General features: G+C 64.3%; 4 protein-coding genes across 7 annotated transcripts; all 4 read left to right on the top strand.

Moving 5' to 3' along the window:
- Positions 1-125: 125 nt before the first annotated feature.
- Positions 126-7,713, top strand: LOC310899908 (aldehyde dehydrogenase family 3 member B1-like). 2 transcript variants are annotated; one of them, XM_083837026.1, is made up of 10 exons: positions 126-735; positions 921-1,083; positions 1,808-1,918; positions 2,050-2,170; positions 2,303-2,388; positions 2,658-2,739; positions 2,897-3,283; positions 3,512-3,678; positions 3,854-3,953; positions 6,357-6,691. In XM_083837026.1, the coding sequence occupies exons 1-10, from the start codon at positions 662-664 to the stop codon at positions 6,548-6,550; spliced, it is 1,485 nt and encodes a 494-aa protein (XP_083693152.1). In that variant the 5' UTR covers positions 126-661; the 3' UTR covers positions 6,551-6,691. The 2 variants fall into 2 exon arrangements, with proteins under 2 accessions (XP_083693152.1, XP_083693151.1); XM_083837025.1 differs by having other exon boundaries at positions 3,512-3,953; positions 6,357-7,713.
- A 138-nt stretch (positions 7,714-7,851) lies between these two features.
- Positions 7,852-13,907, top strand: LOC310899913 (aldehyde dehydrogenase family 3 member B1-like). Its single transcript, XM_083837036.1, has 10 exons — positions 7,852-8,476; positions 8,671-8,833; positions 9,307-9,417; positions 9,548-9,668; positions 9,801-9,886; positions 10,141-10,222; positions 10,383-10,769; positions 10,998-11,164; positions 11,335-11,434; positions 13,367-13,907. Exons 1-10 carry the CDS (start codon positions 8,403-8,405, stop codon positions 13,558-13,560), a joined length of 1,485 nt encoding a protein of 494 aa, XP_083693162.1. The 5' UTR covers positions 7,852-8,402; the 3' UTR covers positions 13,561-13,907.
- Positions 13,908-14,061: 154 nt separating this feature from the next.
- NDUFS8 (NADH:ubiquinone oxidoreductase core subunit S8) lies at positions 14,062-15,954 on the top strand. Of its 2 annotated transcripts, none has more exons than XM_083837076.1 (7): positions 14,062-14,140; positions 14,728-14,809; positions 14,897-14,959; positions 15,052-15,141; positions 15,232-15,404; positions 15,486-15,614; positions 15,714-15,954. In XM_083837076.1, exons 2-7 carry the CDS (start codon positions 14,770-14,772, stop codon positions 15,843-15,845), a joined length of 627 nt encoding a protein of 208 aa, XP_083693202.1. In that variant the 5' UTR covers positions 14,062-14,140; positions 14,728-14,769; the 3' UTR covers positions 15,846-15,954. The 2 variants fall into 2 exon arrangements, with proteins under 2 accessions (XP_083693202.1, XP_083693203.1); XM_083837077.1 differs by having other exon boundaries at positions 14,104-14,140; positions 14,758-14,809.
- A 309-nt stretch (positions 15,955-16,263) lies between these two features.
- Positions 16,264-22,605, top strand: TCIRG1 (T cell immune regulator 1, ATPase H+ transporting V0 subunit a3). Of its 2 annotated transcripts, none has more exons than XM_083836958.1 (20): positions 16,264-16,419; positions 16,748-16,914; positions 17,773-17,851; positions 17,935-18,164; positions 18,262-18,356; positions 18,851-18,977; positions 19,055-19,137; positions 19,226-19,319; positions 19,402-19,614; positions 19,935-20,085; positions 20,167-20,306; positions 20,508-20,665; positions 20,734-20,824; positions 20,905-21,023; positions 21,166-21,379; positions 21,503-21,619; positions 21,704-21,814; positions 21,910-22,030; positions 22,104-22,275; positions 22,357-22,605. In XM_083836958.1, exons 2-20 carry the CDS (start codon positions 16,798-16,800, stop codon positions 22,436-22,438), a joined length of 2,514 nt encoding a protein of 837 aa, XP_083693084.1. In that variant the 5' UTR covers positions 16,264-16,419; positions 16,748-16,797; the 3' UTR covers positions 22,439-22,605. The 2 variants fall into 2 exon arrangements, with proteins under 2 accessions (XP_083693084.1, XP_083693085.1); XM_083836959.1 differs by having other exon boundaries at positions 16,375-16,454.
- The last annotated feature ends 58 nt before the right edge of the window (positions 22,606-22,663 follow it).

The following is a 22,663-nucleotide window of genomic DNA, read 5'->3' on the forward strand; positions in this document are numbered from 1 at the left end:
GCGCCTCCTTCCCCTGCCTGGGGGTGCAGGGAGTGGGAGAAGAGGAGAGGGAAACCTGACCGTGGGGTTAACCCTGCGCCCCTGCCCAGCCCCCGGACACCCTATTGTGTCCCCATGGCCCTGATGGGGACCCTCGCTCGTGACATGGCCGCAGGGACAGTTGGCACTTGAGGAACTCTGTGCACTGGCAGCCCCGCGGGGATGCCTGGCTGCAGCACCGTGTGCCGGGGCCGGCCCGGAGAGGCAAGGCAGGGCTGTCCCGCTGTGAGGAGCCGCGGCACCGCGTTCCCCTTGCCGCCAGCCACTTCCCCGCTGGAGGCATGTTTTGGGCTCACCGTCACCCCACAGCACGATCTCTGGTTGCATCCCATGTGCCAAGCGGTTTGGGCTGGAGCAGAGCCAGCGGTGACGCAGGGAGCCAAGGGGAAGGGCAGGAAGCTGGCAGCCCCCCCCCTCCGGGGACGAGGGGCAGCCTCTGCCTGCGCCCTGCACTCAGCAGGGACGTGGCTGCGGTGCCAGGGTGCTGACCGGGCTCCCCAAAGCCACCTCGTCCAGGTGCAAGGCTCCCCGATAGCCGGGACCGCACGGGAACGCGGGCTTTGCAGCCTCCTGCCTCTCCCCAGGGCTGCTGGAGGCTGTCAGCTGCTTCCCACAGCCCGGCATGGAGGAGCCCTGCGGGCAGCAGCCTCTGTGCGGTGATGCTGGCACAGCCCCCGAGGACGAGGGTGGCACGAGGTGAGAGCAAAGGGATGGCAGCGTGTGGCCGGGAGGCAGGAGGTGCCCAGACTCCCTGCCCACTCCATGGCTGCCCCAGTTTGATGCTGGGTGGGCACTGGGCTGGGGGACGTGGAGCTCCTGTGCCCCAGCACCCGGAGGGCTGCACTGGGGATGGGGTCCCCCTGATGTCCCCGTCCCCACAGCGGGAACCCCTACGCGGGGCTGGTGAGCCGCCTGCGGGCAGCCTGGCTCTCGGGGAGGACGCGGCCCTTGGAGTACCGCTTGGCCCAGCTGGAGGCCCTGGGCCGCTTCCTGGAGGAGCAGAAGAAGGACATCCTGGAGGCCCTCGCCTTGGACATGCGCAAGGTCAGGCCACCGGTGTTGGGCACTGGGGGATGCAAGGGGCTGGGGGAGCTGGGGGGCTCTGCCCTGGGCTTGGAGTCAGTGGGTGTGGATGGAGGCAGGGATGAGGAGACCGCGTCCCAGCCCAGCTGCTCCCACCCCTGTGTGGGCACCTCACCGGGCTCCTCATCTTCTGTTCTCCAAGTTGATAACCTCTGCTCGGACAACCACCCCACCCATGTCCTCACCACAGCCTGGCAGTTTTGTCTTCTCCTGTTTGTAAACACCAGCTCTTGCATTGGAAGGAGGTGCAGAGCAATGCTCGGTCACTTTGGGGACCTAAACTTGCAAACACCCTCCCTGGTGTGTGTCACAGAGATGTCCTGAGGCTGATGGTGCCATGGACACCTCCTCCATGACCTTCTCCAGCCCCATTCCATTGCAAGCACCCGGGGCAGCTGCTATGAATGCACGGCGTAAGGACCAGTTTGGGAGGAGCAACCCCTCTCTGCTCGCTACTGGCCTGCACCTCCAGGCTTTGAGGGGTCTCCAAGTCCCTGCTTCTTCTGTAAAGTCCCCTTGCCCTTGGATGCCTTCTCCACCCCGCTGAGGACATCTCAAAGCTTTCATTTTGCTGCTGCTGCTCCTCCCAAGGCTTGGTGATGTCCCATAGCCTGGGTTAAAACCACACGGGGTGGGCATGAGAGCGTGTGGCGGTGACGATGGGCACGGTGCTCTGCGTCCCCAGCCGCCCTTTGAAGCCGAATTCTCCGAGGTCCTCCTGTGCAAGAACGAGCTCAACAACACCCTGAACAACCTGTCCCGCTGGATGAAGGACGAGCAGGTGGACAAGAACCTGGTAAGGGGGAAGAGGAGGGGGAAAGGACCTTGCCAGGGTGAGCTGTGGGCAAGGCCAGAGCATGGCGTGGGGGCTTCATGTGGGGACCTGTCCCACCACAAAGTGCTCCTGATGTGATGGGTGTCCTGCAGGCGACACAGCTGGACGTGGCCTTCATCCGCAGGGACGCCTATGGGGTGGTGCTCATCATCGCACCCTGCAACTACCCCATCTACCACCTCGTGGTGCCCCTCGTCGGGGCCATCGCCGCCGGTCAGGCTGAACCCGTCCCCTGCCTGCAGGATGCGGGCAGCACGTGCCGGGGCTGGGGACCCTGGTGCGGGGTGCCAGCACATCCGGCTGTGACCACGTCACTGCTCTAATGTCTTCTCCATCTCCCCCTAGGTAACTGTGTCGTCGTCAAACCCTCGGAGATCGCCAAGAACAGTGAGAGACTCGCGGTGGAAGCGCTGCCCAGATACATGGACAAAGTAAGAAGCTCTCCCCATGGCTGGCTTCTTCCTACCCCCTGCATGCACTGAGGGTGCCTGCACTCAGGCACGTCCCACCTCTGAGTCCTCCAGGAGATGCGGTGCTGCGTCTCACTTTGCCCATTCTGCCTCTTCCACTTGTCACGGTGCCCATGGCCTCAGCCTCCCCAGCACCAGCCCTTGGCTGCCCCGCTGCTCGCTCAGCCCGGGGTGCTCTTGGTGGCGATGAGGATGAAGTGCCACAGGGGACCCTTCCTCTTACGCCGCAGGACTGCTTCGCCGTGGTGACTGCGGGCGTGCAGGAGACCACCAGGCTGCTGGAGAACAAGTTCGACTACATCTTCTTCACCGGTACGTCCCTAGAGCCAGAGCCTCGGTCTGGGACCTGATGGATCTGGGGTGAGGGTCCGGTGGGACTTGGTGCGCTCTCCCCGGGAGTACCACATCCCAGAGCCGGGCTGCAGCGTGGTGGGATCCCCACCATGACGCATCCGCTTGTGGCCCGCAGGCAGCCCCTCCGTAGGCAGGATCGTGATGACAGCTGCTGCCAAGCACCTGACACCAGTGACGCTGGAGCTGGGGGGCAAGAACCCCTGCTACGTGTCCGACAACTGCGATGTGAAGAACGTGGCCCGGCGGGTGGCCTGGGGACGCTTCTTCAATGCGGGGCAGACCTGCATCGCGCCCGACTACATCCTGTGCAGCGTGGAGTTGCAGAACAAGCTGGTGCCAGCCCTGCGCGAGGCCATCACCACGTTCTATGGCCCCAACCCGCAGGAGTCCCCCGACTTTGCCCGCATCGTGGGGGACAAGCAGTTCCGCCGCGTGCGGGCGCTGCTGAAAAGTGGGCGTGTGGCCATCGGGGGACAAACAGATGAGAAGGAGCGCTACATCGGTGAGGGCTTGCATTTCGGATATGTCTTTTCCACCTTGCATCGGGTGGATGTAGGTTTTGGAGAGGGGCTTGCAACCCGAGGGGAGCTGGAAGGGATATTTAGAGAAGGTCTGCATGGGAGCTGGGCAAGGCACCCAGCCTCGGAGGAGGCACCTGCCCTCTGCGCAGGTCAAGGTGTCTCCTCCAGCCTCGTGCATGGCTGATGCCTTTGGGTTTCTTCCTCTGCAGCCCCAACGGTGCTGGTGGACGTGCAGCCCTCTGATCCTGCCATGCAGGAGGAGATCTTTGGGCCCATCCTGCTCATCATCACTGTGGCCAACATGGAGGAAGCCATTGACTTCATCAACAGCCGTGAGCGGCCGCTGGTTGTGTATGTCTTCTCCTCTGATGACAAGGTAGAGCGCACAGGCTGCATGGAGCCCATCCCGTGCTCCTTGGTGTGCCTTCAGCCATGTTCGTGCCCCAAAGATCTTGGTTGGAGCAGAGATCCGTGGACATGGGAGAAGGATGGCAGCTGGGGGTGTGGGGACAGGGTAGCGAGCCATGTCCCCTTCTCCCTTCCCCTCCCAGGTGGTGAACCAGGTGCTGGAGAAGACAAGCAGCGGTGGCTTCTGCGGCAACGACACCCTGATGCACGTGACATTGACCTCGCTGCCCTTCGGTGGCATTGGTAGGTCCAGAGCCCCCAACCTGCCTGCCTGGGGCAGACATGACCGGGTCCTCGGTTTGTCCCACCAGAAGCCTTTTGCTTCACTGCATGAGGGCTGAGCCCTGGGGCTTTGCAGCTCTCTTTGTGCTGAGCACATGTTGAGCACCGCAAGGTTTCTTCTCTCTGTGGCTGCTGGCCCAAGCAGCGTTCCCTGCATAGAAAGAGATGTCTTATTTAAAAAGGCGGGAATCAGAACATGGCCAGCACATCTCTAGACCTTCATTTTTTTCGTGGATCTCCATTTTGGACTCCGGGTCTGAATACTGCCCAGTTTCTTATGAATTCCCAAACATCCACATGTTCCTTTAGACAAACTCCTGAAGACACAAATTGCGTAAAATTGTTGAGGAGTATACAGCATGGGATGCAGATCACACAGATCTGGAGACGTTGCAAAGGCTAACAGCTTTACAGGCACTTGCCATCATCCCCCCTGAGATGGGAAATCATCCAAGAGCGTGCAATTTCCAGTGGTCCTCCCTGGTGCTTCACACAAAGCTTCTTGCAATCGGCAGACCCTGGGAAGGTCCAATATTTATTCTGAGCTGGAGTTTCCTGCTGCAGAAAGGCAGCTGAGAAGGCGGTCACTCGGCTTCCTGCAGTGTCGCGGTCTTCTCCATGTGCCCTGGCCACCACGCAGCACTTTTAGATTTACGCTTGGTGAACTCGAGACATCAGGCACGGATCCCTGCGACGTGAAGGAAGTGAATACCTGCTGCAAGGTCTGTAGCCCCCATGTTGCAGAGGCTGCACGCATTTCCGAGCTCCCGTGGGATGTTTGCTATCCGGAGCATCAACTGGAAGAGGTTCCTTTCCTTCTCTGAAGTCTTGCAAAGGCTTCAGAGCACAGCGATGTCCAGGTCTTCACTCTTTTCCACCACGACCCTACGCAGATGTGTGAGTAGGAGCAGAGCAGGCACGACTGATATCCCAGAGGTATCTCCACCTGTTTCCAGCTCAGAGGATTTGCTACACCAGAAGGATCCCATGTGTTGGGGGGTCTCCAGGCACTTATCCAGGCCCTCCTTGAATCCAGGAGAACTTCTGGTCACCACAACTCCTGTGTGACACGGGGTTTAACGTCTTACAGGAAGAAACAGCACGCCGGGGCTGGGATTCTTCTGGCCCATTCTGGATGTCTCCTTAGGCTGAAAAAAACACGTCATCAAGAGGTGCTTCTGTCTCTCCTTGGAGAGGAAGGAGTCCAGGTGATGGAGACACCCGTGTCTGATGATGAGCCTTGCTACCTGTGCAGGTTTTCCACTGGAGACTCCATCTGGCTGACAGCAGCTTTCCTCCTTGCTGGGGCTGAACACAACCATCACCAAATCAGAACAGCCCAGGCTGGAAGGGACCCCAGACAACTGTCAGGTCCAACCTTAACTGGGAAAGGGGAGCCTAGAGGAGATTATCTAGCACTCCGTCCCTCAGCTTGACCAGGCTTTGTGGTTTCTCAGGTGGACTGACCAACTCAAGCCGACTCACAGAATTTTATCCCACCAGATGTGGGCGCACCGTTGGGTTTCTTTCCTTGCTGCCAGCCTGCCTGGCTTCCCGGTGCCGGCCAGCTTTCACCTCCTGGCAGCCAGCCCACCCATCCTCAGGGAACGTCCCCACAGGAGCTACCTCTGTGCTCTCCAGCTGAAGTGCCAGAGCCAGCGTGGAGGGCGAGGAGGTGTTCGGGAGGGCTGTGCGTGTGGTGGAGAAGATGTTGTGGTAGGGAAGTCGGGCTGCTGGCGCCTGCTCTGGCACCAGGTGAAGTTTTGCAACCAGGAACTTCCATTTTCATACTGAGCCACGAAGAGAACAGAAACTTAAGAGGGGAAGGTGGAAGCTGTGGTGCAACAAGAGTTTAAGACAAAGAAACAAAAGCGGTTTAAGACAAAGAAATGAAAACAATTTACCAAGGGTTTTAGTTGCTTACGGAGAGGGGGACCCACCTCCCCGCATCTTCGGGGGCACCCCGTGGAGAAGACCCGCCTGACCCAGGCTGGTACAAGCCCTGCACAGAGGGCGAGGACAGGAGGGCAGCGAGGAGGTGGCATTTGGGGTCCTCTCCCCAGTGCCACAGGACGATGGGAAGGGCTTCAGCCTGGCACCCCAGCTCAGACGCCCTGTAGGACAGCCCCTCCTACGTGGAGAAGGTGTTCCGTGCAAGTACTTTTCTGTAGATGTCTTCTGAGCCGCGTTTAGCAGAGAGAGCTTCACTTCGGTAGTGTTGTGGTGCCATGGGGCATCCTGAGGTGGTCTCCAGGGCTCGGTGCCCCATCCAGCTTAGAGCGGGCAGCAGCTGGGTGGGAGATAATTTCGGGGTGGCCCTCACTGGGCGCTGTCACAACACGGGACCCGTGCTGTGTGTTGCAGGATCCAGCGGCCTGGGGAAGTACCACGGCCGCTTCACCTTCGACTCCTTCACCCACCGCCGCGGCTGCCTGCAGCGTGGCACCGGCCTGGAGCCCATCAACGTCCTGCGCTACCCGCCCTACAGCCCCCACAAGACGGGGCTGGTCCGTGCCGCCACCAGCGTCAAGCGCCAAGGGGACTGCGCCCTGCTCTGAGGGGCCACCATGGGGCCACCATGGAGCCACCACAGCCCCACCACAGCCATGGAGGCCCTCCAGGGCAGGTCAATGAATGCTGTCAGCTCCTGCAGCCTCTGAATGCTTCCCTTCGCTCGCTGCCATCCTGGTGCCCCCCATGGCCTCCTGGCCATCGGGGTGTGGGGTACAGCTGCCGGCCAAGGGGAGGGAGAGAAATGGGCAGGGTGGAGCTGAGTGGTGGTGCCCCTCGCACCTCCCAGAGCCCCCCTGCCCCCCCACACCCCCCGCAGCCAGGCACCACACGGCACCTCCCTGCTCTCACCTCTCACAGCCCCGTTCGCGGCCCCGCGGGACTTTGGGGCCATCCCGGTGCCCGCAGCAGGTTGCAGGGCCGGAGGCGCCCAGGTGCTGCCGGTGTCACCCCCCCCGGTTCCTCCTCCCCCGGCCTGCCCCACCTAACGTCCTTCCCTCAGCGCGGCCCGCCCCCCTCCCCGAGGCACCGCCCTCAGCGCGCCTCGTGAGGAGAGCTCACAGCGCTGCGGGTCGGGGCGGGCGGGGGGGGGGAATCCCACAAGCACGGGGCTGTGCCGGGGAAATACCGCGGCAAGTTCACCTTCGGCACCTTCCCTCAGCACCGCGGCTGCCTGCACCGCAACATGGGCCTGGAGGCCATCAACAGCCTGCGCTACCCGCCCTACAACCAGCAGAAGCTGGGGCTGATGACAGCCACCTTCGAGATCAAGCGCAAGGGCATGTGCACCCTGCTCTGAGGAGTGCCCCACGCCGCTCATGGACTGACCGGGCTGGGGATGCGTGGCTGGGGCCTGCGGGGTGAAACCCCCTCTGTCTGCACCGCTCCCTCTGTCCCGTGCCACGTCCTTTGCCTCACTGCCACCCCGAAGTGTGTTGGACAGCAGGGACAGACCCCTCCTGCACATTCACTCCTGCCCGGCTTCCTCTGCTCTGGGCCGCGTGCTGTGATATAGCTGAAATGTCAAAAAGTTCTTGTTTTCACCCCAGACTTCTCTTCTTGGCAGAGAAGCAGCCCCCTGGATGTTGAGAGCCAGCAGTTAGCCCCATCTCTCGTTAGATGACCCTTTCCTTCCCCGTGAACCTTGCTCTCCTGACAGCTGTTGCTTTTTCCTCCGTGTAACTCTGCTCTAGTAAAGACTTTGCATTGAGTTCTGCGGCCTCGCCTCGCGCCTCCTTCCCCTGCCTGGGGGTGCAGGGAGTGGGAGAAGAGGAGAGGGAAACCTGACCGCGGGGTTAACCCTGCGCCGCTGCCCAGCCCCCGGACACCCTATTGTGTCCCCGGGTGTCCCCATGGCCCTGATGGGGACCCTCACTGGTGACATGGCCGCAGGGACAGTTGGCACTTGAGGAACTCTGTGCACTGCCAGCCCCGCGGGGATGCCTGGCTGCAGCACCGTGTGCTGGGGCCGGCCCAGAGAGGCAAGGCAGGGCTGTCCCGCTGCGAGGAGCTGCGGCACCGCGTTCCCCTTGCCGCCAGCCACTTCCCCGCTGGAGGCATGTTTTGGGCTCACCGTCACCCCACAGCACGATCTCTGGTTGCATCCCATGTGCCAAGCGGTTTGGGCTGGAGCAGAGCCAGTGGTGACGCAGGGAGCCAAGGGGAAGGGCAGGAAGCTGGCAGCCCCCCGCCTCCGGGGATGAGGGGCAGCCTCTGCCTGCGCCCTGCACTCAGCAGGGACGTGGCTGCGGTGCCAGGGTGCTGACCGGGCTCCCCAAAGCCACCTCGTCCAGGTGCAAGGCTCCCCGTTAGCCAGGACCGCACGGGAACGCGGGCTTTGCAGCCTCCTGCCTCTCCCCAGGGCTGCTGGAGGCTGTCAGCTGCTTCCCACAGCCCGGCATGGAGGAGCCCTGCGGGCAGCAGCCTCTGTGCGGTGATGCTGGCACAGCCCCCGAGGACGAGGGTGGCACGAGGTGAGAGCAAAGGGATGGCAGCGTGTGGCCGGGACGCAGGGGAGGCAGGAGGTGCCCAGACTCCCTGCCCACTCCATGGCTGCCCCAGTTTGATGCTGGGTGGGCACCGGGCTGGGGGACGTGGAGCTCCTGTGCCCCAGCACCCGGAGGGCTGCACTGGGGATGGGGTCCCCCTGATGTCCCCGTCCCCACAGCGGGAACCCCTACGCGGGGCTGGTGAGCCGCCTGCGGGCAGCCTGGCTCTCGGGGAGGACGCGGCCCTTGGAGTACCGCTTGGCCCAGCTGGAGGCCCTGGGCCGCTTCCTGGAGGAGCAGAAGAAGGACATCCTGGAGGCCCTCGCCTTGGACATGCGCAAGGTCAGGCCACCGGTGTTGGGCACTGGGGGACACAAGGGGCTGGGGGAGCTGGGGGGCTCTGCCCTGGGCTTGGAGTCAGTGGGTGTGGATGGAGGCAGTGATGAGGAGACCGCGTCCCAGCCCAGCTGCTCCCACCCCTGTGTGGGCACCTCACCGGGCTCCTCATCTTCTGTTCTCCAAGTTGATAACCTCTGCTCGGACAACCACCCCACCCATGTCCTCACCACAGCCTGGCAGTTTTGTCTTCTCCTGTTTGTAAACACCACCTCTTGCGTTGGGAGGAGGTGCAGAGCGATGCTCAGTCCCTTTGGGGAATCCCGTGCTGCATTTCACCCCTTCCCTACAGTCCTCAGTACCAGCTGGAGGCTCCTCACAAGGCTTAGTGTTGTGGCATTGCCTGGGTTAAAACTCCACATGGGGTGAGTGTGGGAGCGTGTGGCGGTGACGATGGGCACGGTGCTCTGCGTCCCCAGCCACCCTTTGAAGCCGAATTCTCCGAGGTCCTCCTGTGCAAGAACGAGCTCAATGAGAGCCTGAACAACCTGTCCCGCTGGATGAAGGACGAGCAGGTGGACAAGAACCTGGTAAGGGGGAAGAGGAGGGGGAAAGAACCTTGCCAGGGTGAGCTGTGGGCAAGGCCGGAGCATGGAGGGGGCGTTCACGTGGGGACCTGTCCCACCACAAAGTGCTCCTGATGTGATGGGTGTCCTGCAGGCGACACAGCTGGACGTGGCCTTCATCCGCAGGGACCCCTATGGGGTGGTGCTCGTCATCGCGCCCTGCAACTACCCCATCTACCTCCTCCTGGTGCCCCTCATTGGAGCCATCGCCGCTGGTCAGGCTGAACCCGTCCGTTGCCTGCAGGATGCGGGCAGCACGTGCCGGGGCTGGGGACCCTGGTGCGGGGTGCCAGCACATCCGGCTGTGACCACGTCACTGCTCTAATGTCTTCTCCATCTCCCCCTAGGTAACTGTGTCATCGTCAAACCCTCGGAGATCACCAAGAACAGCGAGAGACTCGCGGTGGAGGCGCTGCCCAGGTACCTGGACAAAGTAAGAAGCTCTCCCCATGGCTGGCTTCTTCCTACCCCCTGCACGCACTGGGCACATCCCACCTCTGACTCCTCCAGGAGATGCAGTGCTGCATTCGACCTTGCCCGTTCTGCTTCTGCCATGTATTGGGGTCCCTATGGCCTTGGCTCTTAGAGCACAAGCCCCTGGCTGCCCCGCTGCACGCTCAGCCCCAGGGTGCTCTTGGTAGCGATGAGGACGGAGTGGCACAGGGGACCCTTCCTCTTACGCCGCAGGACTGCTTCGCTGTGGTGACTGCGGGCGTGCAGGAGACCACCAGACTGCTGGAGAACAAGTTCGACTACATCTTCTTCACCGGTACGTCCCTAGAGCCAAAGCCTTGGGCTGGGACCTGATGGAGGATCTGGGGTGAGGGTCCAGTGGGACTTGGTGCTCTTTCCCCGGGAGTACCACATCCCAGAGCCGGGCTGCAGCGTGGTGGGATCCCCACCATGACGCATCCGCTTGTGGCCCGCAGGCAGCTCCTCTGTGGGCAGGATCGTGATGACAGCTGCTGCCAAGCACCTGACACCAGTGACGCTGGAGCTGGGGGGCAAGAACCCCTGCTACGTGTCCGACAACTGCGATGTGAAGAACGTGGCCCGGCGGGTGGCCTGGGGACGCTTCTTCAATGCGGGGCAGACCTGCATCGCGCCCAACTACATCCTGTGCAGCGTGGAGATGCAGAACAAGCTGGTGCCAGCCCTGCGCGAGGCCATCACCATGTTCTATGGCCCCAACCCGCAGGAGTCCCCCGACTTTGCCCGCATCATGGGGGACAAGCAGTTCCGCCGCGTGCGGGCGCTGCTGAAAAGTGGGCGTGTGGCCATCGGGGGACAGACGGACGAGAAGGAGCGCTACATCGGTGAGGGCTTGCATTTCGGATATGTCTTTTCCACCTTGCATCGGGTGGATGTAGGTTTTGGAGAGGGGCTTGCAACCCGAGGGGAGCTGGAAGGGATATTTAGAGAAGGTCTGCATGGGAGCTGGGCAAGGCACCCAGCCTTGGAGGAGGAACCTGCCCTCTGCGCAGGTCAAGTTGTCTCCTCCAGCCTCGTGCATGGCTGATGCCTTTGGGTTTCTTCCTCTGCAGCCCCCACGGTGCTGGTGGACGTGCAGCCCTCTGATCCTGCCATGCAGGAGGAGATCTTTGGGCCCATCCTGCTCATCATCACTGTGGCCAACATGGAGGAAGCCATTGACTTCATCAACAGCCGTGAGCGGCCGCTGGTTGTGTATGCCTTCTCCTCTGATGACAAGGTAGAGCGCACAGGCTGCATGGAGCCCATCCCGTGCTCCTTGGTGTGCCTTCAGCCATGTTCGTTCCCCAAAGATCTTGGTTGGAGAAGAGATCTGTGGCCATGGGAGAGAAGCAGGGGGTGCGGGGACAGGGCATCAGAGCCACGTCCCCTTCTCCCTTCCCCTCCCAGGTGGTGAACCAGGTGCTGGAAAGGACGAGCAGCGGCAGCTTCTGCGGCAACGACACCCTGATGCACGTGACATTGACCTCGCTGCCCTTCGGTGGCATTGGTAGGTCCAGAGCCCCCAACCTGCCTGCCTGGGGCAGACATGACCGGGTCCTCGGTTTGTCCCACCAGAAGCCTTTTGCTTCACTGCATGAGGGCTGAGCCCTGGGGCTTTGCAGCTCTCTTTGTGCTGAGCACATGTTGAGCACCGCAAGGTTTCTTCTCTCTGTGGCTGCTGGCCCAAGCAGCGTTCCCTGCATACAAAGAGATGTCTTATTTAAAAAGGCGGGAATCAGAACATGGCCAGCACATCTCTAGACCTTCATTTTTTTGTGGATCTCCATTTTGGACTCCGGGTCTGAATACTGCCCAGTTTCTTATGAATTCCCAAACATCCACATGTTCCTTTAGACAAACTCCTGAAGACACAAATTGCGTAAAATTGTTGAGGAGTAAACAGCATGGGATCCAGATCACACAGATCTGGAGACGCTGCAAAGGCTAACAGCTTTACAGGCACTTGCCATCATCCCCCCTGAGATGGGAAATCATCCAAGAGCATGCAATTTCCAGTGGTCCTCCCTGGTGCTTCACACAAAGCTTCTTGCAATCGGCAGACCCTAGGAAGGTCCAATATTTATTCTGAGCTGGAGTTTCCTGCTGCAGAAAGGCAGCTGACAAGGCAGTCACTCGGCTGTGTGACACGGGGTTTAACATCTTACAGGAAGAAACAGCACGCCGGGGCTGGGATTCTTCTGGCCCATTCTGGATGTCTCCTTAGGCTGAAAAAAACACGTCATCAAGAGGTGTTTCTGTCTCTCCTTGGAGAGGAAGGAGTCCAGGTGATGGAGACACCCGTGTCTGATGATGAGCCTTGCTACCTGCGCCGGTTTTCCACTGGAGACTCCATCTGGCTGACAGCAGCTTTCCTCCTTGCTGGGGCTGAACACAACCATCACCAAATCAGAACAGCCCAGGCTGGAAGGGACCCCAGACAACTGTCAGGTCCAACCTTAACTGGGAAAGGGGAGCCTAGAGGAGATTATCTAGCACTCCGTACCTCAGCTTGACCAGGCTTTGTGGTTTCTCAGGTGGACTGACCAACTCAAGCCGACTCACAGAATTTTATCCCACCAGATGTGGGCGCACCATTGGGTTTCTTTCCTTGCTGCCAGCCTGCCTGGCTTCCCGGTGCCGGTCAGCTTTCACCTCCTGGCAGCCAGCCCACCCATCCTCAGGGAATGTCCCCACAGGAGCTACCTCTGTGCTCTCCAGCTGAAGTGCCAGAGCCAGCGTGGAGGGCGAGGAGGTGTTCGGGAGGGCTGTGCGTGTGGTGGAGAAGATGTTGTGGTAGGGAAGTCGGGCTGCTGGCGCCTGCTCTGGCACCAGGTGAAGTTTTGCAACCAGGAACTTCCATTTTCATACTGAGCCATGAAGAGAACAGAAACTTAAGAGGGGAAGGTGGAAGCTGTGGTGCAACAAGAGTTTAAGACAAAGAAACAAAAGCGGTTTAAGACAAAGAAATGAAAACAATTTACCAAGGGTTTTAGTTGGTTACGGAGAGGGGGACCCACCTCCCCGCATCTTCGGGGGCACCCCGTGGAGAAGACCCGCCTGACCCAGGCTGGTACAAGCCCTGCACAGAGGGCGAGGACAGGAGGGCAGTGAGGAGGTGGCGTTTGGGATCCTCTCCCCAGTGCCACAGGACGATGGGAAGGGCTTCAGCCTGGCACCCCAGCTCAGACGCCCTGTAGGACAGCCCCTCCTACGTGGAGAAGGTGTTCCGTGCAAGTACTTTTCTGTAGATGTCTTCTGAGCCGCGTTTAGCAGAGAGAGCTTCATGTTGGTAGCGTTGTGGTGCCATGGGGCATCCTGAGGTGGTCTCCAGGGCTCGGTGCCATCCAGCTTAGAGCGGGCAGCAGCTGGGTGGGAGATAATTTCGGGGTGGCCCTCACTGGGCGCTGTCACAACACGGGACCCGTGCTGTGTGTTGCAGGATCCAGCGGCCTGGGGAATTACCACGGTAGGTTCACCTTCGACTCCTTCACCCACCGCCGCGGCTGCCTGCAGCGTGGCACCGGCCTGGAGCCCATCAACGTCCTGCGCTACCCGCCCTACAGCCCCCACAAGACGGGGCTGGTCCGTGCCGCCACCACCGTCAAGCGCCAAGGGGACTGCGCCCTGCTCTGAGGGGCCACCATGGTGCCACCACAGCCCCACCATGGAGCCACCACAGCCCCACCACAGCCCCACCACAGCCATGGAGGCCCTCCAGGGCAGGTCAATGAATGCTGTCAGCTCCTGCAGCCTCTGAATGCTTCCCTTCGCTCGCCGCCATCGCGGTGCCCCCCTCGGTCTCCTGTCAGTCAGGGTGCGGGGTGCAGCTGCCGCCCGAGGGGTGGGAGAGGAATGGGCAGGGTAGGGCTTGGGGCGGGGCCGTGCCTCCACAGCCGAACGCTTCCGCCCTCACTTCCCCCTGGCCAATCGCAGCGCCGCCCCGCCGCCGCTCAGCCAATCCGCGGGCACCTGGCTGGAGTCCCTCTCGTTCTCCCCTCGCGGACTCTCCCCGCACCGCCAATCAGCCGGAACTGTCCAATAGAAACCGAGATCAGGCCGTGCGGCCCGCCCTCCACTCCGAAGTCCCGCCCTCAGCGCGGCTGCCCTCCCCGTGAAGCCGGCGGCGCTCTGCGCGTGCGCCGTATCCCTTCGCGCCAGCGCGCTGTGACTTGGGGGCGGGCCAGGGGTCAGGACGGCTGGGTCCTTGGGGGAGGTGAGGCCGGGCCTGGGGGGGGCCGGGAAGGCCGGGGGGGTCCCGGGGGCCGGGGGGAGGGGGCTGCCGGGCTCCTCGGGGGCGGCGGAGGCCCGGGGCTGGGGGCGGCTGTCACCGGGGGTGGGATAACGGGGTGTCAGGGGGGCCGCTGGGGGAGGGCACCGGGACACTTGTGGGGGGGGGGGCGGCAGGAGCCGGGGTCCTTTGGGCGTCTGGGGGGGGGGGCGAGGTGCTGGGGGGGGTGGGGGGCAAAATATGGGTCCCTTGGGTGTTTTTTTTTTGGGGGGGGGGCGAAATCTGGGCCTCTTGGGTGGATTTTGGGGGGGGGGTGCGAAATCTGGGCCCCTTGGGTGGGTTTTGGGCGGGGGAGGCGAAATCTGTGCCCCTTGGGTGGTTTTTTGGAGGGGAGGCGTGTGTCAATTAAGGGAGGGGGGGCAGAAAGCCCCTGTGCTGTGTGGTGCTGGGGGGGGGTGGCGCGGGGGGCGCTGGGGGCGCCCAGGACACCCGTATCCCTCGGGGGAGGTGAGGGGGGCTGCACCCCCCCGTTGCTGCCAGCCCGCCCCCTGTGTGCCCCCCCCAACACCCAGCACTCGGAGCCCGCGGCCCCCCCCCCCCAGGCAGGAGCGGACATGGCAGCGCTGCGCCTGCTGCACCGGGCTGCCCGCACAGGTGAGAGCGGCCGCCCTGCACCCCCCACCCCAAAAACGGCCCCGTTCTCTCGGCCCCCCCTTACCTCCCTCCTCTGCCCCCTCCCAGGCCCGCCGCCCCCCCCATGTTACCTGCGCCCGCTCAGCACCACCACCCCCAGGGACTGCTACAGTGAGTACCCCCCGCCTGCCCCCGTCCCAGCAGGGGGCTGCTGCCGTCCCCACGCGCTGTGCAGGGTGGGGACGGTGTCCTGCTCCCCGCAGAGTACGTCAACATCCAGGAGCCGGCCATGGACATGAAGTCCATCACCGACCGCGCCGCCCAGACCCTGCTGTGGACGGAGCTCTTCCGAGGTGAGCCCTGGGGCACAGCCCTGCGTGTGCCCCCCCGGTCGCCCCGCTGTCCCCTGGGGTGATGTCCTGCTCCCACCGGAACCCCCCCAGGCCTGGCCATGACGCTGAGCTACCTCTTCCGTGAGCCGGCCACCATCAACTACCCCTTTGAGAAGGGGCCGCTGAGCCCACGCTTCCGTGGGGAGCACGCGCTGCGCCGCTACCCCTCCGGGGAGGAGAGGTGCATCGCCTGCAAGCTCTGTGAGGCCGTCTGCCCGGCACAGGTGAGCCTCCCGCACCCCCCTGCTCCGTCACTGGGGGCTCCCGGGAGCCCCTGATGCCATCCTCCCCCGCCTCGGTGACAGGCCATCACCATCGAGGCCGAGCCCAGGGCCGACGGCAGCCGCCGCACCACCCGCTACGACATCGACATGACCAAGTGCATCTACTGCGGCTTCTGCCAGGAGGCCTGCCCCGTGGACGCCATCGTGGAGGTGAGCCCGGGAGTGGAGGGAGCCTCCAGCCCGGGGAGGGGGACGCCGAGCTCCCCGGGGAAGTGGGGGTCTCACGGTGAGCGTCTCTTGTCCCGGCAGGGCCCCAACTTTGAGTTCTCGACGGAGACGCACGAGGAGCTGCTCTACAACAAGGAGAAGCTGCTCAACAACGGCGACAAGTGGGAGGCTGAGATCGCGGCCAACATCCAGGCCGATTACCTGTACCGGTGACGGCCGGGGCTGCACCATGTCCCCCCCGATCCCATAATAAAGGGCCCTCAGGTGCTGCCACAGCCCCCCTGTGCTGGGGGGGGGAGCACCGGCCCCTTCCTAACCCCGAGCTTGTGCCTTGGTGTCTTCTTTGCCAATCCTGGGGCTGGGGAAGCCCCTGAGTGGGTGCATCAGTGGACGGGGCAGCATGGTTGTGCCACGGGGAGGGGGGCACCGGTGCTGGGGACGGCCTCCCGTCTGTACCCCGTTTTGGGGTGGCACGGGAGCATGGGGAGCACCAGTGGGAGGGGATGTGGGCGCCGTGGGGTTAAGCTGAGTGGGGCAGGGGGAGGCACAGCAGCGTGGGTCGGGGGGCTTCGTGGTACCGGGGGTCCGCACATCAGCGGGTTGCCTTTTGGGGGGGAGCCCCGGGGGCGGCCGGCGGTGCGCTCCGGCTCCGCGCTCCCCACGCGGACCGGGGCAGGTTCCCGGTGCCGGTGCCTCCTCCCCGCGGCCGGGCCCTTCCTGGGGGAAGAGGAAGTGCGGAGCCCGGCCGGCCCCGCGCCCTGCCCCGGCCCCGCCGCCGCGCACCCGGGTAGGAGCTGGCGGCGCCGTCCCGGGGCTGTCCCGGTACCGGGGGGGGGGGAGCGGTGCAGGGGGGGGGCGGGGCTGGGAGGGAGGGGTTTGGGGGGGGGTCTGTCCCGGTCCCGGTGCCCCCCCCCGGGATGCGCTGACCCTGACTCAGAGGCAGCTGAGCGGGGCGGGGGGGGTCGGGCGTTGTGCAACCGGGGCGCTACGCGGGGCCGCGGCACTTCCCCGTCCCCGGCACCCCCAGCTCCGGGGACACCGAGCGGCACCGGCAACCCCGGCACCGGCACCCCCGGGACCGTCCCCACGCCCTGACCGCCCGCCTCCGTCCCCAGCCGGGTGCCCCGGGACCAGCGGGGTGCCCCCCAGCCCCCCGGGGGCCGCCATGGGGTCCCTGTTCCGCAGCGAGGAGGTCTGCCTGGCCCAGCTCTTCCTGCACTCGGCCTCGGCGTACAGCTGCGTCAGCGAGCTGGGCGAGCGGGGGCTGCTCGAGTTCAGGGACGTACGTAGGGGGACGTGGGGACCCCCGCCGGGACGGCCCTTGGGGTGGCGGGGTGGGCTGCGGTGGGCAGGGCGGGCTGGGGGGTTTCGGGTGGCGCGGGTGCAGGGGGTGCTCTGAATGATTCGGGGTGCTCCGGGTGCAAGGGTTTGGGTTTGGGTGGTTTGGGGTGCCTTGGGTGCAAGGTTTGGGCTGGGGTTTGGACGGTTTGGGGTGCTTTTGGTGCAGGGGATTGGGTGTGGGGCGCTCCGGGTGCGAGGGTTTGGGTTTGGGTGGTTTGGGGTGCTCCCAAGTGCAAGGGTTTAGGTCTGGGTAATTTGGGGTGCTCTGGGTGCAAGGGTTTGGGGTATTTTAGGTGCAGGGCATTGGGATGGACAGGTTTGGGTGCCGTGGGTGCAGCGGATTGGGCTTGGGTAATTGGGGTGCCATGGGTGCAGGATAACGGGCGTGAGCTGTTTGGGGTGCCCTGGGTACAGGGGGATTGGAATGGATGGGTGTGGGTGCAGGGGGTTGGGTGGTCTGGGTGCGAGGGTTTGGGGGCATTTGGGGTTCAGGGGATTGGGATTGGGTGGCTTGGGTGCCATGGGTGCAAGGGTTTGGATTTGGATGGTTTAGGGTGCTCTGGGTGCAGGACCCTGGGGTGTTTTGGGTGCAGAGGGGTTGGGATGGAAGGGTTTGGGTGCTCTGGGTGCAGGGGTTTTGGTGTGGGTGGTTTGGGGGCTCCGGGTGCAGGGGGTTGAGCCGGGGTGCTATGGGAGCAGGGGACTGGTGCGAGCTGTGTGGGGTGCCGGGGGTGGTGGCACAGTGCTGGCCCACACGCCGTCCCCCAGACCCCCATGACCGTGCCCCCTCCCTCCCCAGCTGAACCCCCATGTGAGCGCATTCCAGCGGCGCTTCGTGGGCGAGGTGCGGCGCTGCGAGGAGATGGAGAAGACCTTCAGTGAGTGCCGGGGAGGGGGGCGCAGGGCTGCCGGCGGGGGGTCCCACCCTCCCCGAGCCCCTCTCCCACTGCTTTTCTTGCAGCCTTCCTGCAGCAGGAGCTGCGTGGGGCCGGGCGGGAGCTGGGGCCATGCCCTGAAAACCCCCCGGCGCCGCTGGCCCGCGAGGCGCTGCGGGTGCAGGAGCAGTCGGAGCAGCTGGCGCGGGAGCTGCGGGAGGTCAGCCGGAACCGCGCCGCCCTGCGCGGGCACCTGCGGGACCTGCGCCAGTACCTGCACGTCCTGCGCGAGGGGCAGCGCCTCACCAGCCTGCCGGTGGGTGCCGGGACCCTCCCTCGCACCCCCAGCCTTGGGGTGGCAGCCCTGCGCCCCGCCACCCCCAGCCTCCTCTCTCTGCTCCCCGACACTGCAGGGCCCCCCCGGATCCCCACCGTCGACCCGGGCGTTCTCCGAGCATGATCCTCTGCTCGACCCGTCTGTGCACCAGCACCTCGACCGCAAGATCAAGTAAGGGGGGCCCGAGGGGTCTCCTGGGGGGAGGCTGTCACCTGTGGGGCAGGGGCACGGCTGCAGGACGAGGGTTGGAGGTGAACCATGGGGCAGGGGCATGGTGGAGGACGGAGGTTGGAGGTGGGCTGTGGAGCAATGGTACGGCTGGAGGACGAGGGTTGGGGGTGGACCACAGGGCAATGGCATGGCCATGGGGCATTTAGGAAGGCTGTAGGACAAGGGTTGGAGAAGGGCAAAGGGGTGTCCATAGTGAGTGAGGCTGTAGGGTTAGGGTTGAAGGCAGGACTTGGGCAGGGGCATGGCCACGGGGCACCTGGGAAAGCTGTAGGACAGGGGTTGGAGAGGAGCCATGGGGCACTGCACAAGGCTGTAGAACAAGGGTTGGAGACAGGCCACAGGGCAGGCACAAAGCTGTAGGGTACGGGTTGGAAATAGGGCAGGGGTAGCGGCAGAGCCGTGCCCGTCCCAGCGCCCATGCTGCGTCCCCGCAGCTTTGTGACCGGTGTCATCCACCCGTGGCGGGTGAGCGCCTTCGAGCGGCTGCTGTGGCGCGCCTGCCGTGGCTACCTGGTGGCCAGCTTCGTGGAGATGCCTGAGCCCCTGGAGGACCCGGACACAGTGAGCGCAGCACCAGGGGGGTTGGCGGGGAAGGGGGATGGAGTGGCCAGGGCTGACATGACCTACGTTGTCCCCAGGGTGAGAGCGTCACCTGGGTCATCTTCCTCATCTCCTACTGGGGCGAGCAGATCGGGCAGAAGATCCGCAAGATCTCAGACTGGTGAGTGAGCAGCCTCATGCCATCCAGCCTCAAAAAGGTTTATTTAGCACTGCCCCCCCCCCGACACGGCGGTGTCTGTCTGTCCCAGCTTCCACTGCCAGGTGTACCCCTACCCAGAGAGCGAGGCCAGCCGGGCGGAAACTCTGAACGGGCTGCTCAGCCAGATCCAGGACCTCAGCGTGGTGAGCAGGGCACCGTGAGGGCGTCTGGGGGGGCCGCACTGGGACCCCTCCATCCCTGACCCCCCTGTCTGGGTGCACGCAGGTGCTGGAGGAGACGGAGCAGTACCTGGCGCAGGTGCTGGACAAGGTGGTGCTGGCGCTGCCCACGTGGCGGGTGCAGGTGCAGAAGATGAAGGCCATCTACCTCGTCCTCAACCAGTGCAGCTTGGACGTCACCGAGAAGTGCCTCATCGCCGAGGTCTGGTGCCCTGTGCGGGACCTCACCCAGGTGCAGGACGCCCTGCGCCAAGGATCGGTGGGTGCCCGCTGTGGCGAGGGCTGCTTGGTGGCCCCGTGTCCACATGGCAGGGATTGCTTGGTGGCCCTGTGTCCTTGTGCCAGGAATAGCTTGGTGGCCCCATGTCCTCATGCCAGGGGTTCCGCAGTGTCTTTGTGCTAGGGTGAGAAGCGCCACCCCCGTGACGTGTCCCGTGTTGGGATGTGTCATGGGGCGAGGTTTGTCCCCCACCCCCTGGTGCCCTGCATCCCCGTGCCACCCCCAGCTTGCGCCCCCCAGCCCGACGGGCCCCCCCCCGTCATGGCACAGGGGTCAGGCCCTGGGTGCCTTCCCCGCAGTACAAGAGCGGCTCGAGCGTGGAGTGCTTCGTGCAGCGCATCCCCACCATGGAGAGCCCCCCCACCCTCATCCGCACCAACAAGTTCACCACCGGCTTCCAGAGCATCGTGGATGCCTATGGGGTGGCCAGCTACCAGGAGGTGAACCCCGGTAAGGACCCCCGGACCCTCCCCTTGGCACCCCAGGGCTGGGGGGGTGGCCCAGTATGACGCAGTGCCCGTGCCCCCGCAGCGCCCTACGCCATCATCACATTCCCCTTCATCTTCGCCATCATGTTCGGGGACGTGGGGCACGGGCTGCTCATGTTCCTCTTTGCCCTGTGGATGGTGCTGTACGAGAACAGCCCCAGCCTGCGGCAGGCCAGCAACGAGGTGAGCGGGACGCGGTGTGCGGCAGGGCTGGGGGGCTGGGACGGGGTCGTGGAGGTGCAGGATGGGGCTGGAGGTATGGGATGGGGTCGGTGTGGAACAGGGCCACCTGGCTGCAGGGTTGGAGGTGTGGGCAGGGTGGTGTGGTACGGGCACAGCGTGGGACAGGGGCGGTAGCAGGGAGCCACGTTTTGCCCCCCGCAGATCTGGCAGACGTTCTTCGAGGGGCGCTACCTCATCCTGCTCATGGGGGCCTTCTCCATCTACACCGGCTTCATCTACAACGAGTGCTTCAGCAAAGCCACTGTCATCTTCCCCTCGGCCTGGAGCGTGGCCACCATGGCCAACCGCTCCTCCTGGAGGTGGGACCCCCCGCCCCTGTGAGCCTCCCGGGTCCCTGCCTGCACTGACCCCCTTGCTCTGCCCGCAGCTCTGACTACCTCGCCACCCACCCATCCCTCACCCTGGACCCCAACATTACCGGCGTCTTCCAAGGGCCCTATCCTTTTGGCATTGACCCGGTGAGTGTCCTGCAGGGTCGAGGACGGGACAGGACCCTCGGTGGGGTGGTCCAGCATCTCACCCGCGTTGCCCCTGGCAGATCTGGAGCTTGGCCACCAACCACCTCAACTTCCTCAACTCCTTCAAGATGAAGATGTCGGTGGTGCTGGGCATTGTGCACATGGGCTTCGGCGTCCTGCTGGGTGTCTTCAACCACGTGTGAGTCCCCCTCACCGCGTCGTGCCAAGGGGGCCAGGGCTGGACTCACCCGGGGCAGGGTGGGGTGGGCAAGGGGGGTCGTGCTCCCTTGTGTCAGAGCTGGGTGCAAGCGTGGTGAGCCCGGCTGGTGCCCCCTGCACAGGCACTTCCAGCAGCGGCACCGGCTGGTGCTGGAGCTCCTGCCCGAGGTGGTCTTCCTGCTGGCGCTCTTCGGCTACCTCGTCTTCCTCATCTTCTACAAGTGGATCAAGTTTGGCGCCGCTGACTCCCGGGTGGCTCCCAGCATCCTCATCCACTTCATCGACATGTTCCTCTTCACCTCCAACGCCGACAACCTCCCGCTCTACGAGGGGCAGGTAGCACCTCCGGGACCCCCGCCCAGCATCACGAGCTGGGGCTGAGCCCGGCCACACCGCCTGGTGGGGTTGGGTGGGATGTGGGTGCTGGTGGGACCCTGTAACGCCGCGTGCCGCATGCAGGTGCCAGTGCAGATGGTGCTGGTGGTGCTGGCGCTGGCGTCGGTGCCCATCCTGCTCCTGGGGACGCCCCTGTACCTGTGCTGCCGGCGGCGCAGGCGGAAGACAGGCCACCCCACGGTGAGGCTGGGGACAGGGCGGGGGGTTCGGATGGGGCAGGGGGTGCGGTGGCATGGCCTGACAGGTGCCGATGTGCCCGTGCAGCCGGTGGCAGCGGCAGAGCAGGAGCCGCTGCTGGAGGGGCAGGAGGCCGGCAACTCCGTCAACGCCACCAAGGAGGACGTGGAGAGCGGGGGGCACGGCCCTGACGCTGAGGTGAGGGCTGGGGGTGGGTGAGGGGGTCGGGCTGTGTCCAGACCCCCCCCAAAACACACACACACACACACAACGTCCCACCTCTGTCCCCGCAGCACATGGACTTCTCCGAGGTCTTCATGCACCAAGCCATCCACACCATTGAGTACTGCCTGGGCTGCATCTCCAACACCGCCTCCTACCTGCGGCTCTGGGCGCTCAGCCTGGCCCATGCACGTGAGTTCCCCCCCCCCATACGACCCCCCCAGGGGCCGGGCTGAGCCTCACTGTCCCCCTGCTGCCCCCCCAGAGCTCTCGGAGGTCCTGTGGACCATGGTGATGCGCAACGGCTTCGTGCGGCTGAGCTACGTGGGCGGCGTTGTGCTGGTGCCTGTCTTTGCTGTCTTCGCCGTGCTGACCGTGGCCATCCTGCTGGTGATGGAGGGGCTCTCCGCCTTCCTGCACGCCCTCCGGCTGCACTGGTGAGCCTGGTGGGGGGGGTGGCGGGACGGGACCCCCGTAGGACCCGCTGGATCTCACCGTGCCCCCCCCTTCCTCGGCAGGGTGGAGTTCCAGAACAAGTTTTACGTGGGTGCTGGCTACAAGCTGTGCCCCTTCGCCTTCGTGCCTGATTCCTGGGAGTAGCCAAGCCGCTCCGTGCTGCGTGGACCTGGGGGGCTCACAGCATCGCCGGGAACCCCCCAGAGCCATGGGGCTGGGGGGGGGCCGGCTGCAGCACCCCCCAGGCCTCCTCCTCTCCGTTCCAAACCCAGAGGCTTCCGCAGTGAATAAAGCCCCCCTGGCTCCCCCCAGCTCCCTGTCTCCATCCTCTCCTTGGGTGAGGGTCCAAGGGGGGGGCGCAGGGGGTCC

The sequence above is a fragment of the Anser anser genome, assembly GCF_964211835.1.
Source record: "Anser anser genome assembly, chromosome: 5".
NCBI lineage: Eukaryota > Metazoa > Chordata > Aves > Anseriformes > Anatidae > Anser > Anser anser.

What these genes read in the sequence shown, in the direction of transcription:
- LOC310899908 (XM_083837025.1), top strand. Translation starts at nt 662, where the DNA reads ATGGAGGAGCCCTGCGGGCAGCAGCCTCTGTGCGGTGATGCTGGCACA. An exon ending in CGACTACATCTTCTTCACCG is followed by an intron (nt 2,740 to 2,896) that starts GTACGTCCCTAG and finishes TGTGGCCCGCAG; the next exon opens with GCAGCCCCTCCGTAGGCAGG. An exon ending in TGAGAAGGAGCGCTACATCG is followed by an intron (nt 3,284 to 3,511) that starts GTGAGGGCTTGC and finishes CTTCCTCTGCAG; the next exon opens with CCCCAACGGTGCTGGTGGAC.
- LOC310899913 (XM_083837036.1), top strand. Translation starts at nt 8,403, where the DNA reads ATGGAGGAGCCCTGCGGGCAGCAGCCTCTGTGCGGTGATGCTGGCACA. An exon ending in CGACTACATCTTCTTCACCG is followed by an intron (nt 10,223 to 10,382) that starts GTACGTCCCTAG and finishes TGTGGCCCGCAG; the next exon opens with GCAGCTCCTCTGTGGGCAGG. An exon ending in CCTTCTCCTCTGATGACAAG is followed by an intron (nt 11,165 to 11,334) that starts GTAGAGCGCACA and finishes TTCCCCTCCCAG; the next exon opens with GTGGTGAACCAGGTGCTGGA.
- NDUFS8 (XM_083837076.1), top strand. Translation starts at nt 14,770, where the DNA reads ATGGCAGCGCTGCGCCTGCTGCACCGGGCTGCCCGCACAG. An exon ending in GTGGACGGAGCTCTTCCGAG is followed by an intron (nt 15,142 to 15,231) that starts GTGAGCCCTGGG and finishes GAACCCCCCCAG; the next exon opens with GCCTGGCCATGACGCTGAGC. An exon ending in AGGCCGTCTGCCCGGCACAG is followed by an intron (nt 15,405 to 15,485) that starts GTGAGCCTCCCG and finishes CCTCGGTGACAG; the next exon opens with GCCATCACCATCGAGGCCGA.
- TCIRG1 (XM_083836958.1), top strand. Translation starts at nt 16,798, where the DNA reads ATGGGGTCCCTGTTCCGCAGCGAGGAGGTCTGCCTGGCCCAGCTCTTC. An exon ending in GGCTGCTCGAGTTCAGGGAC is followed by an intron (nt 16,915 to 17,772) that starts GTACGTAGGGGG and finishes CTCCCTCCCCAG; the next exon opens with CTGAACCCCCATGTGAGCGC. An exon ending in ATCCTTTTGGCATTGACCCG is followed by an intron (nt 20,825 to 20,904) that starts GTGAGTGTCCTG and finishes TGCCCCTGGCAG; the next exon opens with ATCTGGAGCTTGGCCACCAA.